Consider the following 15328-nt stretch of genomic DNA (forward strand, 5'->3'; position numbering starts at 1 on the left):
AGTCAAAATAACAAAAATAACACAACACAACACATAGGACACAGACAGTCGTGCAATCTTCACCACTTTTCTGCATACATTTTATTGTCTGGAGCAGTTCTAGATGAAAGAGGAGAGGATCAAAGTGTCCTTTCACCAGTGGATCAGAGACGTCATGCTGAAAATGTGCACACGTCTGCTACAAGCTAAGTTTTGAAAGCAAACACCAAGCTGTAGCGTCCTTTGACGAAAAGAGATTAGTTCACGTCTCCTGTCCCACGTAATCCGCTTCAAACTCCAAGCCGCGACTCTTGTGCAAGGATGTGTCTTTCCCACTCATGTCCTATCAGTTGACAGGGGATTTCAAATTCCAATAAATTTGCATGAACATCTAAAATATTTAAAGCGTATGCTCTTTACAGCATCAGATGTACTGGAGAGCCAATGATAATACATAATTGAGGGTTGTGACATAGCAGGGCACGTCTTCAATATAATTTCAGTTTTATTACCGTATTTACAATGAGGAACCATCCATTGCGGGTTTAGGTTTCGCGGTCCTACTTTTTTTTGTACAGGTGGTAACTATGGGTGAAATGGATGTGATTCGATTATTGACCACTAGACGGCAGCACACACAGGAAGCTTTCAAGCTTGGCTGAAAATTATTGAACATCCTCCTTTCGAAGTCTATAGAAAGCGACAGATTAAGGTTTATTTTCTAATGTACAGGTATGTCTTTCGGTATGTTTATTGTGTATATTGTCAGATGAACAATTGAGTTTGTTTGTTTGGAAAAAATAAGATGTCATCAGGACAGCCTAGTTTTGTTGAAAATTATTGAACGTCATCCACTGTAAACCTGCTTTTTAAGCCTTACAAAACAATGGCAGAGGTTCATTTTACAATGTACATGTCTTTGGACGATATTATTGATATATATTGTCAGATGATATGTTAATTCGGAAACACCGCTTTTTGGCAATATAGTACAATGCCATAACTATTGATATAAGAATTTGTGAAGTGATTTTAGTCTTCATCAAGAAAATGTCTAGATCAGCTTTTAAATTAAACTCTTATGAGCTCTTTTTGTTTTCATGAACATTTCATTAACAATCTTGAGTTGTACTGGGCACTTAAAATGACCATGATACAGAAGAAAAAATGGTGATCTGATACTTTTTTCCCCATCGCTGTATGTTCCAGATTCCCCGTAATAATTGAAACTCTCCTATATGGAATACTCCAGTTAAATGCACCCTATTAAAATGTTCTTTATAGCATATACGGCATATACAGCTCTTAGACATTTTTGAAAGTCTTTAAACATTGTTTTCAAACAATGCAAACAAATTTAAACATATAAAATATTGCGAGATTAAGTGCAAAGGATTACAAAATACTCTACAAACAGTAGGAAAAAAATACAGTACAACTTGTAACCCAAAAAAATTGTGAAAGCACAAAAACGGAACTGCGATTTAACAGGTTTAACTGTATACACTGGTTTACATGTAACATAAACTTCTATAAAACAAAACAATTTTGTGCACTGGTCGATCTTTTAAAAAGTTTCTTCTGAATGACCTGCTCAGTTGGCTCAACTAAACCGGGAAGTCCTTTTGCTTCATCATAAAAACAAGTCATTGCATGAAGGTTAAGTCTTTTAACCCTTTCATGCACCCTGTAACCTGATAACGTGGTAAGATGTCCACTGCAGGTCCCGTTGTCCCTGAAAGGGTTAAATAATATTATTTTTGTTGATAGGGAAGAGGCATATTCTTTCAATTGCAGTTACAACTGGTAGATTTTTTTTTCATGTTTAAAATGTACTTTATGGTTACTGTCCATCCATTCATCCATCTTGCTGGAGCGGATCCCGGCTGGGTACATCCTGGACTGTCGTCATATCACTACAAAGGCATAGAAACTAAATATTATAGATATTATTCACCGTCCTTGCTATAATTTGAATGGTAATCGTCATGAAGACAACAATGAGCGTACGGTCTGAATAATATTTTCCAGGTAAATAATTACTGAAACCTTGAAAGAATGACTCATCTGCATCAACCGTGACTCACAACAGCTATGAAATGCTTTCCCAATTCTGGTTTCTATCCTAAAATATACTGACTCAGTAGACTGGCTCAGGTTGTCCATTATGTCATCAAATGATAATATTGAACTTTAAAGGTTTTAAAAGGCATTTAATATTCACCATAAGTTAGTCCGATGTCACATTAAATCTTAGATATTAAGATATGATGTGTTTTACTAGTAGTGCATTATGAGAAGCCTTATTAATATGGGGAGAGGTTTGAATAACTGAAAAAGGAACTTGGGAATACAGTAGTACCGTTTTTTTTCATTTTCATTTCCCAATTCCCATACAAGCATGTAAGTTATTCACGTTAAACTCTTTTGCGATGGACTACTCGCCACATCTGTACACAAAGTATTTCTTCCATCTTTGCCATCCAAACTGTCCCATGAAAACAGAATGTTAATGACCAACATTTTAAGAAATGTTAATGGAAGAGTTGATAGCATTTTCGTAATCCTCTTAAATTAATGGCCAAAGTCATATTTTGACAAAGAATATGTGTGAATTTTTTGCCCTAAACATCTCCTTTGGATGCTGTCTACCTCTGTTAAAATTGTTTACATCCTTAGTTGAACTAATCGATCAATTCTACCTCTGAAATGAAATTATTAATAAATATATGATATGACAATCTGATTCAGTGTTTCGTGTTTTCTGAAAAATCTAAAAAAACACAAAACCATTATTATTATTATTTGTATTTTCAGGTACTGCACCTCACATGAAGCGGTAAATAGCTGTGTTTACTGATGGGACAAGACAAAAGATGCATACATGCAATAAAGGGGAAGAAGCTTTGAAATGATAAGAGAAAGAACCTCATGCCCAAATATGGTCACACCAGAAAAGGTGTGCGGAGGGGGAGGGAATTGGGGGGGGTGGTTGTTTTTTTTTTGTTGTTTTTTACAAACTCCTCCTCCTTCATACTCTTACTCATATTCATGTGACGTATTGATACTCCCAGCATTATAAATTCTCTTCCTGCCTGCTCATGAGTTTGTAGACGTCCAAAACGAATTAAGTCAACTCGATTCGGTTTTAACTTGAGAGACGCACCTTTTGTTTTGAGTGAACCTTTACACTACTTTCCGCTCGCCCGTCTGTCCAAACAGGTTTGAACTTTGAGGAGCACACATCTGTCGGAAGAACAGGAAACTTTACAACTCACCTGCGTGTACGAGGAACAGATCGAAGGAGGACTTGCAACAAACTCGTTTCATACTATGAAGATGTGGATCGCTCTTGTGCTTGCCGCCCTCGCGGTTGGAGCTTCGGCCCAAAGCTGTAAGTCATTTTAAGTCTTTTTCGTTTTTCGGTGTTTATAGCGTTTAACAACACTAATATTTGGCATTAAAGTTATACTTTAAGGTGTTTTATACACCCACCTGATAGTATTTCAATCATCACGACTGATGTGATGCTCCCTGTACATCAGAAAACTTGGAAAAGACCCTTGGAAAACGATCACCTCAAACCTGCTCACATTTGAAGACAACTTTTTAGTTTTTAGTCACAGCAGTGTCTGAATGAAAACATTTTCGCATCGTGACCGATAAGTCACACTGATGCTGACAGTGAATTATTAGTGTGTTCCTACCAAAATGAATGTTTATTGACTGTGCATTTTTCTCTTTGAATTGAATCCATATACTGTATATAAATAAAACAACCATATTAAAACTTGGTCAGGCATATATCCCCCTTCCTCGATTTACATTTATTGTTCACGTACGCCTGCGGTATCTGCAAAGGCGGCCTTTCCATGCAGTACTGTATTTCTGAAATTTATCAAACCAGCCCTCACTGGCATAAAACACATGTAGGCGGGACCCTCCTCCTCCTTTTCACTGTCATGAATGTCATCGCTGTCAGCAAAGATTTCATATAGTTTTGTAGCTTTTGTGCCGATGTTTGTATACAGCACACATTTTTACTGTCGTCATTGATCCACAAAGCTAAAGCAGACTCCATTCTTACAATGGTCTTGTTATGGACAGTTACAACCCTTTTTGGATCCTTGTTCAAACTTATTGCTGCTGTCGTCTTTGTTGTTTTCTTTCTTCTTTATGGAACGAACGGAAGATTCATTCTTTCCGTAATGGCGCCCGAGAGCCGCATAGCTTTTACCTTCCTTCAGCATGTATAGAAGTTTAACTTTTTCTGCGATCGTTACAATCTTCCTCTTTCTTTGGGGCACGTCCCGAGGTGCCTTTGCCGGTGTAAAATTCTTCCTCAGCATTGTGGGTTTTGTCATGGAGAAAATTTGTCAAGTTGTACAGCGATGAGGTGCCGGGACTGTTGACATTGGTTGACAGTCCCTTAGCCAATCAGGTTGCAGAAGACAATGCACCGTTTAAAAAAACTATCTGTGAAAAAGCAAAGCCGCGAAAGATCAACTGTGTTATAGTGAGGGATTACTGTACACCAAATCAAGTGTTTCATTTCAAAATACAAGTTTGAGTTGAGCTCTCTTTAGAAATCTTTCTAACCTTTAATTCTGGCGTTTTGCTCCCCAGGTTCATGTAACACAATGAAGTGGGCCACCTGTGATGGAAACCCTTGTGAGTGTTATGTCAATGCTGGTAATCAAATGACACACAAGCTTGACTGCTCTTCATGTAAGTAAATAATCTAACTTTTACTGAAGTAATATGATTTCCCTCCAGTGTGGAGAGTGGAGTACTTGACACATGATTTTCCCTTACAATGCATACCCAGTGATCCCCAAGTGCTTCTTGATGAAAGTTGAGATGTTCAGAGCCCAAAAAGAACGTACCATTGGAGGAAAGCCTGTCGAGACCGCCTTTGTGGACAATGACGGCATCTACGACCCAGAGTGTGAGAACGATGGCAAATTCAAGGCCAAGCAGTGCAACAACACAGAGGAGTGTTGGTGCGTCAACAGCGCCGGTGTTCGACGTACAGACAAGGGAGACAAGAACCTCAAGTGTGAGAAGCTGGTTGAGACCTAGTAAGTGTTTTTATTCTCATTTTGTGTTGGGAAGCACAAAGGCAGCCTGTAGTTTCTTTGCACATTGCTAAAATGTTTTGTCTTCTAGCTGGGTCCGCCTTCAGCTGACGCACAAACCGGTGACAGGTCCTGTGGATGCTAATATATTGAAGATGTAAGTACATGCGGTATTGTGACTTTTGGAAAGCTCAGACTGGTGTGAAAGATCTTGGGTGCTGTATATGAAAACATTTTGAAATAAGAGTGTTCTTTCCCTAACAGGGCTATTGCCGATGCTATCAACAAGCGTTATGCCAACTTTAACAAGGACATGATCAAAGAGATCGAGGTAAGTGGAGTATTTTGGTTTAACATACATTTACACACCTGATGTACAAATATACATATATTTTTTTTCTGTAGTATGACCCTGACGCCCGCATGATTGTGGTGGATGTGATGAAGCCCAAGGGAGAGCGCAAGAGTGATCTGGCCACCATGGCCTACTACATGGAGAAAGATGTACTGCTATGCAATTTGCCACCATTTTCCAAATTCTTTGAGGGGGGTGTAAATGACATACTGATTGTCTCCTCTTCTCACAGGTGAAAGCGCTGCCGCTGTTCAAGAACCAGGAGAAATTTGAGCCCCTTATAGGCACCCAGAGAATGGAGATGGAGAACATCTTGGTGTATTATGTGGATGAGGAGGCCCCAACATTCACCATGAAGCATCTTACGGGTGGAATCATTGCTGTCATCGTGGTGGTCGTGCTGGCTGTGGTGGCCGGCCTGCTACTACTGGTGAGTTGACATGACTCCGAATCTCCAGACTTCATCTTAAACATTAGTTATTGACGAATGTTTTGTTTTCTGTCTGTGTGTAGTTTTTCCTCAGAAGGCGACAGAGTCAGAAGTACAACAAAGCTCATGTGAGTAGAACACAAGGTTCCAGAGACTTGACTTCTTTAAGCCTCTGCATATTTTATGTTGACCTTTTTTTTTTATGTTTGTGTAGCAAAGGGAGATGGGTCGCATGTAAATTCTTCATCGCTGCACCAGGCCAGAGTCCTCATCGGATGCACATACTTGCAGTGTGCCATACCCCGTTCTCCGAGGCAGACAAATTTTAAAACTTGTCTTGTAACTCATTTTTATTCTTTCACTTTTGACTCAGCATGAGGCTAGATTTTTTTGTTTTACTGTTTTTGTGCTTTCTTACTGTCTTGATTATTAATTTATTTTTTTATTGTGTGTTGTTGTATGAATTATTTTTGCTCGATGTACAGCGGTTTTAAAGTGCTTTATAAATACACTTGAGTTGAGTTATTGGCACCATTCAAACTGCCTTCTATTTTTACAGCGTTCCCAGAAGATCATAAAAAGTCTTAAAAGCATGGAATGTACGAATTTGGAAATAATACCTTAAAAAAAGATCATAAAAAGTCTTAAAAGCATGGAATGTACGAATTTGGAAATAATACCTTAAAAAGTCTTGAATTTTAATATCTGGGTCCCACATTTTCATTTCAAGTGTCATTTTGATTAAAAGGGAAACATTGAGAATGCATTGTCGTCCCAGTTCAAAAATACAACTTGAGTTCACTGAAGATCATGAGCTGGACCACAAATGTGCTTTTTTTAATGGGTTTATTGTTTCCCACGCATAGCCACCATTTCATGAGTGATATTGGGAAATGTAAATTCATCAAGTCGGGGTTGAGTAAATAATCCCATTCAACTTTGGCTCAAACCGGTGGAGCGCAGTGGGTCCAAGGCTTTCTGCATCCGATGCACAAAAAAAAAGGGAATCAAGCTGGAGACGATGGACATGAAGGTGCTAGAGTCCCACGCTGAGTTGTCCAAGCGCATCACCTCAACTAGAGGTAATGAACAAACACCTTCCATCGCTGGTGTTTTGCTATCTGACGGTTAAAGCCAGCCAGCTGCTCACAAGCCTTATGAAAGCATGAATGAATGAAATTGGCTCTGTTTGACAGCAGCCTCAGAGACAACAAAACACAGACAACTGGATGTCTATGTCTGCTTCAGGGACAAGGCATATTTGGTTCAGTCCAGATATCTGGGCTCTCAGTTTATGGGACATTTGAGTGTGCAATTCTGTTGTCAAATCTAAATTTAAGAGCAACTTATTTTTTGAACTTTTAATGTTCATTTGGTCATCTTTCGTGCATACACTGATAGTTCCAAAGTTTCATGGACAACTGGGTACTTTTTCCTCTTAATATGAGTGGAGGAGCCATTCATGGTGGTTTCTTCCCATCTTGAATGTGTGCTTGCATGTATGTGCATGCACCTTGAGTGTGCAGGCTTTTCTATTATGGTGATTGTCAGTGTACTCGGGGGAAGTAGTCTTGCTTAAGTGTGCTGACCTGTGTGAGAATGTGAAAGGGCAGTGTTAGTCAAACTGCTGAGACTTTTTGGGGGATTTTGCATACACCTACTTGACCTGTTGTCTGTGGTGTGGTAGTGTTGCATGACTCGCCGACCCCAAATGCTGCATTTATACATCTTGCATATAATCCACATATTCGCGTTCAAAAAATGATATAACAGAAATTTGTGGATTTTGTTTTTCTTTGCAAATGTTAAAAATAAATGCACACATGATATAAAATGAGTATACACAACAATGAACTCTGATCGGCTCACCTGATGTGTAGACAGACAAAAGCAGAGCAATCTGGTAACCCAGTTAGTTCAGAGTAGCAGCAGTTGCAGTGTGTATTTACAAAGTGCATGTTCTGGACACACACTCTCACTTGGTATATGAAATACTGTACATCGGCTAATGTTAGCTGATTATTTGCATTTGAGTTGACCCAATCTTTAGTTGTTAGTTGCGCCAATGTTGGCATCATACATATTTTATTGTGTAACTCGCCTGATCCTGACACACGCTGGAGGCTTTGCCGAGGAGTGGGAGGGAGCACAAAACTCATCAGACACCGCACTTCGTTTAGACATGTCCTGCCACCTATTTTGCACAATATAATCTTCTAGTAAGCTTTGCACTGACGCAACTGTTTGTTTAGTTTAACAAAGTTTAAGCCGCACTTGTGATCGGCGGCAGGTACACCTGCACGACGTACGTGTGTCAAACTTATCGAAGGCACCTTCCATATCTGATTGACAGTTGTCTCACGCACCACCGGGTAAACTGTCAGGTCAGTTTTTATCAAAATGATGAAATGTAGTTGTTAATTTAAAACGCTGGATGTGGCGCCGCCAGGAAGAAGACGACGAAGAAGAAGGTCTGTTGGTTTTAAATTAGTGATGAAGAACTGTCATTTAGCAATGATGAAAGCGTGGTTAAAATATTGATGACGGACTGGTGACGACGAACTGGCTCAGGCTCCTAAAATAGTGGTGACGAACTGTAATTAAGCAATGGTGGAAGTGTGGTGAAATTAACGATGACAGACCGAATAACTGACGATGACAGATTTTAAACCAGTGCTTTATCATATATTTAATGAGTTAGCCCCTCAGGAAGACGAAAACATTTCGCTTCCACCCACCACAGAAATCCGATAATTTACGCACAACCTGAAAATGAGCACACAACTGCCATCTGCTGTGTGGTAGTAGTAGTCGTGCAAATACAGTCACGTAGTAAGGAAAAAAAATACAGTAGGTGGTCAGTGATTCCCCTCATTCCCCTTCCCCCAAAAATGTGTACAGTCTTGTATTGCTAGTACAAAATTGTAGCGAACCCACCCAGACAATGGTACAGCGCACTCACTGATGTTTCACAAAGGTTTTTATTCCTTACAGTTGTGTTGTTTCCATTGTGGACATACCCTAAGTGCTACAGCATGAAAGAAACAATAACAAATATAAATGAACATTCTTATAATCAGGCAAATGGTTATTTAACATAACTTTAAATGGACATATGAAAACGTTAGCTATAAACAGAAAGCTATCAACTCTACACAAAAACCGACGAGAGGCTTTAACTGCAATTAAAGTAACATACGAAACACCTTTCAATGGTTAATACCACATCATAAAAAATTTAATAAATCAACGAACAAACATTGTCCCCATTCCAGCCAGGTGCTTTCATCAATGTATAAATCCTTTACGTTGAACGGCAACAATGTCCAATTACCTTTCAATCAAAACCACGTTAAATCGCCGACTTCTTTTTCCCTTTTTTGTGAATCGTCCCAAAGTCAGGAGACCGCGTGTGGATCGGCACTTCCTAAACTACCGGAAAAGCACCGAAATAAAAGCGTATAGCAGAAAAAATACACGATAAAAGTAAAGCATAGCAAGAACAGGATGTTAACAGAAGAAAACAAAAAAATCATAAAACAGATGAACATATATGTGACTATTTTTTACAAATACAATATTTCAGTTTGTGACTGGAAAAGGTGACGGATGTTGACTGAAGATGACTTGAGGCTTTTTTTCACGGTCTGATGATTAGCTATTCTGTCTTGTGTGACAGAAACTTAAATTGTCACTTCAGTATTAGTTCACATCATTCTGTCCAAAACCTATATGAATGTTACTCATCCAGCAGCACGCCTTATGAGTTGTAACTTTCGTTGTAGCTGATTGTACAATATGAGTGGGCTTTAAGTATTGGCAATACTGTTTTGAGGAGGAGACTAAGTGAGTGACAACAGTTTAACGTAAGGAGGTGTGCTCCTGTGTTTGTTGTCTCTGTGAGGCTGTTCCAAACTACGCTCAACCTGACAGTCACGTTTGGCCTTGCTTGTAGAAACACATGTTGGATTCATGCGACAGGACATCTGCAACCGTATTCGCGTCACCAATATGGCACTGCAGAGAGAGAGAGAGAGTGGAGAACATTGTATGACATGGGCAGGGTTTTTTTTCTTGAGAGAGAGCGTAAGCTACCAAGAGAAGCTGTGGAAATATGCTTTCCAGATAGCAGCAACAGCACAACTCGGGAACGACCTCCCAGCGGTGTTGGGCGTGCCTTCGGGCTACGAACAGTTCCCAGTCTACAGCCGACAACTGGGTCTGCAGGTACCCGGATTGCTGCGGTTTTAGGAGCCGCTTTGGGACCCAGTTGGAGGTTGCTCAACAGCAACAGCAGCAACATGAAAACGCAATGTTACAGCAGATGTACAAAGAATACGCCGTGCAAGTTCTTAACATTGACAGCTCCACGCTTCCGTATGCAAAAGCCAATGTGCAGTAAAAATATTTTGACTGGCAAATGCGTCTAAACCTACTCACAAGCAAGTTTGAACGTACTCGCAAATACGTTGGAACGTACAATACTTGCAAATATGTTCCAATGTACTTGTAGGCTAAATGCTACAATTCCCATGTCACATACCAATACAAACAAAAATTAAGTTAGCAAACATAGTTTGTTCGTAATTTTATGGTTTTATTATGTCTACAATGGATGCTTTATGTTCAGCTTTGCGTTGTTTTTATGCCACTGGATCGGGAATTCAGCATGTGCAATCCTGTGGCATTATGGGAAACAATATCAAACATATCAATGCGTTCCAAAGTTAAGTTGGTCAAAACTGTTTATCCAACATTTATTTTTATGGTTTTATAATGAGGTCTGCAATGCATTTCCCCCCGATATGCATTGTTACCCGTAATGCCACACGGGATTGACTTCCACATGCACATTTTTGTAAAATGTGGTATCTTTTGTAATTTTTGTAAAACATTTTTGTAAAAAATAAAATTAAAGTAAATCATGCACTGCAGACATAATAAAACCATAAAATTCCGACTAAACAATGTTTACTCACTTAATTTTCGCACATTTTGTATTGGTATAATAATTTTAAAAAAAGGTATGATTGCTTTTTTTCTGTAAGGGCACAGCGTATGCACATGTGAAATGAAATACCACATGGCATGATGCAAAAATGCGACGTTTAAAGCATTTAGACTTCCTGTTTGCGAGTACGTTTGAACGTAAATGAGAGTGCGTTTGAACGCATTTCCCAGTCAAAATATTTTTACATCACAATAGCAGCTCCACGCTTCCATACATTTGACAGCTATTGTATTCCCTGTATCTGCTAATAGGAGAGAGAGATGGTCATTGTCGGAACAGAACTAACGTGTTGTTGCATGGCCGATAATGGAACATAACTGTTCTGTGCCGTTGATGTCGACCGACATCCTCCTGACTACCAGGAAAAAAAAAATGTTGTCCAATCACATTTATTTTGACATTCCCCAATCTATGTGAAGTAATTGGACTACTCCAAAATAAAATTTTGAAATCCCACTACATTTTTAAACAGGCTCAAATACACTTAAAACAACTCAAACCACACTTTAACGTGTTCATAAGAGTCTTATAATTAAAATGCCAACAGCATTTCAAGACAAAATGTTTTTGATAAAAAGTATTACTTTTCCTCTTCCCATAAAAAGTGCTTGCACTGAGGGAAGCCATTTTCTTACTTTTTCTAACCCCTACAAATTTGGTATCATTGGAAAGCACTGAATGTCCTCTTTCGAGTAACAAAAGGAGTTTATGCGATTGGAGGCACTGGGTGGGAGATATTTAGGTTCACAAATGTCCTCTATAGAGGACAAATTTGAACTACTGGTAGTCAGGAGGATATAAGAAGCCGTCTGTCGGAGGTCATTGTCCAGCTGTCAGCGCAGCGCAATCAATGAGAGGGGGAGAAGGCAGAGGAGGACAGAGGAAGTCGCCGTCCGTCGCGAACAGGTCGCGCATGAATGGATAAATGTAGGGAAACACTGTTGCCGGCCGCGATATATTAACAACTGCGCAGCATAATTTTTAATTACTTCCCACTGCGGCCAAACTGCCCCAGTCTGATAGTTAGTCCGCGTCGGATATTGGGGCTGGGGCACAGCTCGTTAATGCTGGGGCGCGTGCACAATTAAAATGGGGTCTTGCGACGTCGACGGACAAGACAATAGTCGCATACATAAAATACAGGGGGAAAGCAATGGCCTGAGAACCTTATCACACCACAAAAGGTGCGCGCGTATCTCCCCACCCCTTCACAACCGACGCAAATGAATGTGACGTATCGGGACTCACGGCGTTATAAATTCTCTTCATGCCTTCCTGCTCAGTGCTTACCCCTTTGTAGCCAGTCAAAACTGATTGAGTCATCTCGATTCAGTTTTGAGACACGCCTGTTGCTTTGAGTGAGCCTTTACCCTACCTTGCGCGTTCCCTTCTTTCCAAACAGGTTTGACGAGGACACACCTGTAGGAAGAACAGGAAGCTTTGTGTCTCAACTCAATTTTTGACCTCTGTGGACGACGGACGGATCGAAAGCAAGCTAAGGAGGACTTTCAACAAACTTATTTCAGCTATTAATTCGACCATGAAGATGTGGATTGCTCTTGTGCTCGCCGCCTTCGCGGTTGGAGCCTCGGCCCAAGGCTGTAAGTCCTGGATTCAACATTTGCGTTGCCTTTAGCGTTTAACAACGTCGTTCGATTTGACAACCTTTTAACCTAAATAATAATTTTAAGTAGCCCTAACACCTTAAAATGGTAATATTCGAGGTTAGAGCTAGTTTAGGGTGATTTATATCGTGTTTCAAACACCTAACCCACCTGTATTTGAATTGCCGTGACGTAGGTGAGTCAATCAAAAGTTGGTCGTTTGAAAATACATTACGTGTTTTTATGTGCCGACAGAGGTCATTTTTTTAAAACCGAATGCGGATATCAAGCGCATTCAGTTTCGTTGCCAAGTGGGGGTGGGGAATTAGTTGGTCCCGCTCCCCAGGGACTTGTCTGTTTATGAAACCAACGCCCAAGACTTGATTAGCATTTGCTTTTATTGCGCTAGCGGTATCTAAAAAACAGTATTATACCATGTAGCAATCATGACCTTGGCCATTTTTATATCTATCAAATTATGATGGAAATTTATTTTAAAAAATACATTTGCTCTCAATGTTTAGAATTCTCGAAACCCTTTAGTTTTTTTTTGTCACCACTTGGTTGGGATACATCTACCCTTAATCATTTTTATGTTTCCATCATTGTTAATTCTGCTGCTCCCCAGGTTCATGTAACACAATGAAATGGGCCACCTGTGATGGAAATCAATGTGAGTGTTATGTCATGATTGGTGATCAAATGAAACAGACGCTTGACTGCTCTTCATGTAAGTAAATAATCCAACTTTTACTTAAGTAATTTTCCTCCGCTGGAGAGTGACCTACTTGACACATGATTTCCCTTACAATGCATCTCCAGTGATCCCCAAGTGCTTCTTGATGAAAGCTGAGATGTACCGAGCCAAAAAAGGGTTGGACACTCGTACCATTGGAGGAAAGCCTGTCGAGACCGCTTTTGTGGACAATGACGGCATCTACGACCCAGAGTGTGAGAACGATGGCAAATTCAAGGCCAAGCAGTGCAACAACACAGAGGAGTGTTGGTGCGTCAACAGCGCCGGTGTTCGACGTACAGACAAGGGAGACAAGAACCTCAAGTGTGAGAAGCTGGTTGAGACCTAGTAAGTGTTTTTATTCTCATTTTGTGTTGGGAAGCACAAAGGCAGCCTGTAGTTTCTTTGCACATTGCTAAAATGTTTTGTCTTCTAGCTGGGTCCGTCTTCAGCTGACGCACAAACCGGTGACAGGTTCTGTGGATGCTAATAAATTGAAGGTGTAAGTACATGCGGTATTGTGACTTTTGGAAAGCTCAGACTGGTGGGAAAGATCTTGGGCGCTGTATATGAAAACATTTTGAAATAATAGTGTTCTTTCCCTAACAGAGCTATTGCTGATGCTATCCACAAGCGTTATGCCAACTTTAACAAGGACATGGTCAAAGAGATTGAGGTAAGTGGAGTCATGGGCGTGTATTTTAGTTTCACATAAATTTACGCACTTGAAGTTGCAATCATTTCCGAAAACTTCTTTTTTTCCCCTTCTGTCTCTAGTATGACCCTGACGCCCGCATGATTGTGGTGGATGTGATGAAGCCCAAGGGAGAGCGCAAGAGCGATCTGACCAAAATGGCCTACTACATGGAGAAAGATGTACTGCTATGCAATTTGCCACCATTTTCCAAATTCTTTGAGGGGAGTGTAATTGACATACTGATTGTCTCCTCTTCTCACAGGTCAAAGTGCTGCCACTGTTCAAGAACCAAGAGAAATTTGAGCCCCTTGTGGACACCCAGAGAATGGAGATGGAGAACATTTTGGTGTATTATGTGGATGAGGAGGCCCCAACATTCACCATGAAGCATCTTACGGGTGGAATCATTGCTGTCATCGTGGTGGTCGTGCTGGCTGTGGTGGCCGGCCTGGTACTACTGGTGAGTTGACTCACGAACCAACGAAGTTGACTCATGACTCCGAATCTCCAAACTTCATCTTAAACATTAGTTATTGACAAATGTTTTGTTTTCTGTCTTTGCGTAGTTCTTCTTGAGAAGGCACCAGAGTCAGAAGTACAACAAAGCTCAGGTGAGTTGAACACAAGGCTTCAAAGACTTTCCTTCAAACCGTTCAATATTATAATGTTACTGTTTTATTTTTGTGCAGCAAAGAGAGATGGAGCCCATGTAAACACTTCATTGTGGCAGGAGGCCAGAGTCATCGTTGGATGCACATACTTGCAGTGTGCCATACACCGTTCTACAAGACAAATTTTTGTAAAGGAACAATCAAAATGCTTGGTTATTGGCACAATTCATACTGCCTTGTATTTATAACTTGGGTAAAGTTTATCCCACCTCTATGCCATGCTTAAATATGGTATTTAAATTTTAGACGTTAAATGATTTGAATTCCATGTTAGATTGTACAGTTTCTTACAAGTGTGTGTGTGTGTTCTTGTTGGATTATTTTTAATAAAATGTTTTAAAGGCTGCGGTTGAAGCTTTATTAGTGTTTTTTTAAAAGGTGTGTTAGGGTCACATACTGCAATGAGACAGAACAGGGCAATAAGCAAGTTATCGCCATTTGTTACAATGTGAACATGAGTTGATGGCAAAATTATTTGTCATCCATCCATTTTCCGATCCTAGTTATCCTCACATGGGTCGCAGGGGGTGCTGGAGCTTATCCCAACTCTCTTCGGGCAGTAGGCGGGGGACACCCTGAACCAGTTGCCAGCTAATCGCAGGGCACACAGACGAACAACCATCCATGCTCACACTCGCACCTAGGGACAATTTAGAGTATTCAATCAGCCTGCCATGCATGTTTTTGGAATGTGTGAGGAAACTGGAGTACCCAGAGAAAACCCACGCAGGCATACATGGGTTTTCTTACTCCAGTTTCGCCCATGG

General features: G+C 40.3%; 2 protein-coding genes and 1 long non-coding RNA gene across 3 annotated transcripts; 2 read left to right on the plus strand and 1 right to left on the minus strand.

The window, feature by feature from the left end:
* The first annotated feature begins 3059 nt into the window (after positions 1-3059).
* On the plus strand, positions 3060-6363 carry LOC147199464 (epithelial cell adhesion molecule-like). Its single transcript, XM_086122673.1, has 9 exons — positions 3060-3373; positions 4606-4707; positions 4808-5060; positions 5149-5214; positions 5322-5388; positions 5463-5561; positions 5645-5842; positions 5926-5970; positions 6057-6363. The coding sequence occupies exons 1-9, from the start codon at positions 3313-3315 to the stop codon at positions 6078-6080; spliced, it is 915 nt and encodes a 304-aa protein (XP_085978799.1). The 5' UTR covers positions 3060-3312; the 3' UTR covers positions 6081-6363.
* Positions 6364-8804: 2441 nt separating this feature from the next.
* LOC147199465 (uncharacterized) lies at positions 8805-12138 on the minus strand. Its single transcript, XR_015102018.1, has 2 exons — positions 9938-12138; positions 8805-9859 (listed from the first exon to the last, which is right to left on the minus strand). It is a non-coding gene; the product is annotated as an uncharacterized LOC147199465 (long non-coding RNA).
* A 109-nt stretch (positions 12139-12247) lies between these two features.
* On the plus strand, positions 12248-14906 carry LOC147199466 (tumor-associated calcium signal transducer 2-like). The gene is made up of 9 exons (XM_086121818.1): positions 12248-12454; positions 13086-13187; positions 13280-13541; positions 13630-13695; positions 13803-13869; positions 13971-14069; positions 14153-14350; positions 14457-14501; positions 14580-14906. Exons 1-9 carry the CDS (start codon positions 12394-12396, stop codon positions 14601-14603), a joined length of 924 nt encoding a protein of 307 aa, XP_085977944.1. The 5' UTR covers positions 12248-12393; the 3' UTR covers positions 14604-14906.
* Positions 14907-15328: the final 422 nt, after the last annotated feature.

Source organism: Hippocampus guttulatus, chromosome 10 (assembly GCF_054856545.1).
Source record: "Hippocampus guttulatus isolate MCC_2025c chromosome 10, RoL_Hgut_1.0, whole genome shotgun sequence".
Classification (NCBI taxonomy): domain Eukaryota; kingdom Metazoa; phylum Chordata; class Actinopteri; order Syngnathiformes; family Syngnathidae; genus Hippocampus; species Hippocampus guttulatus.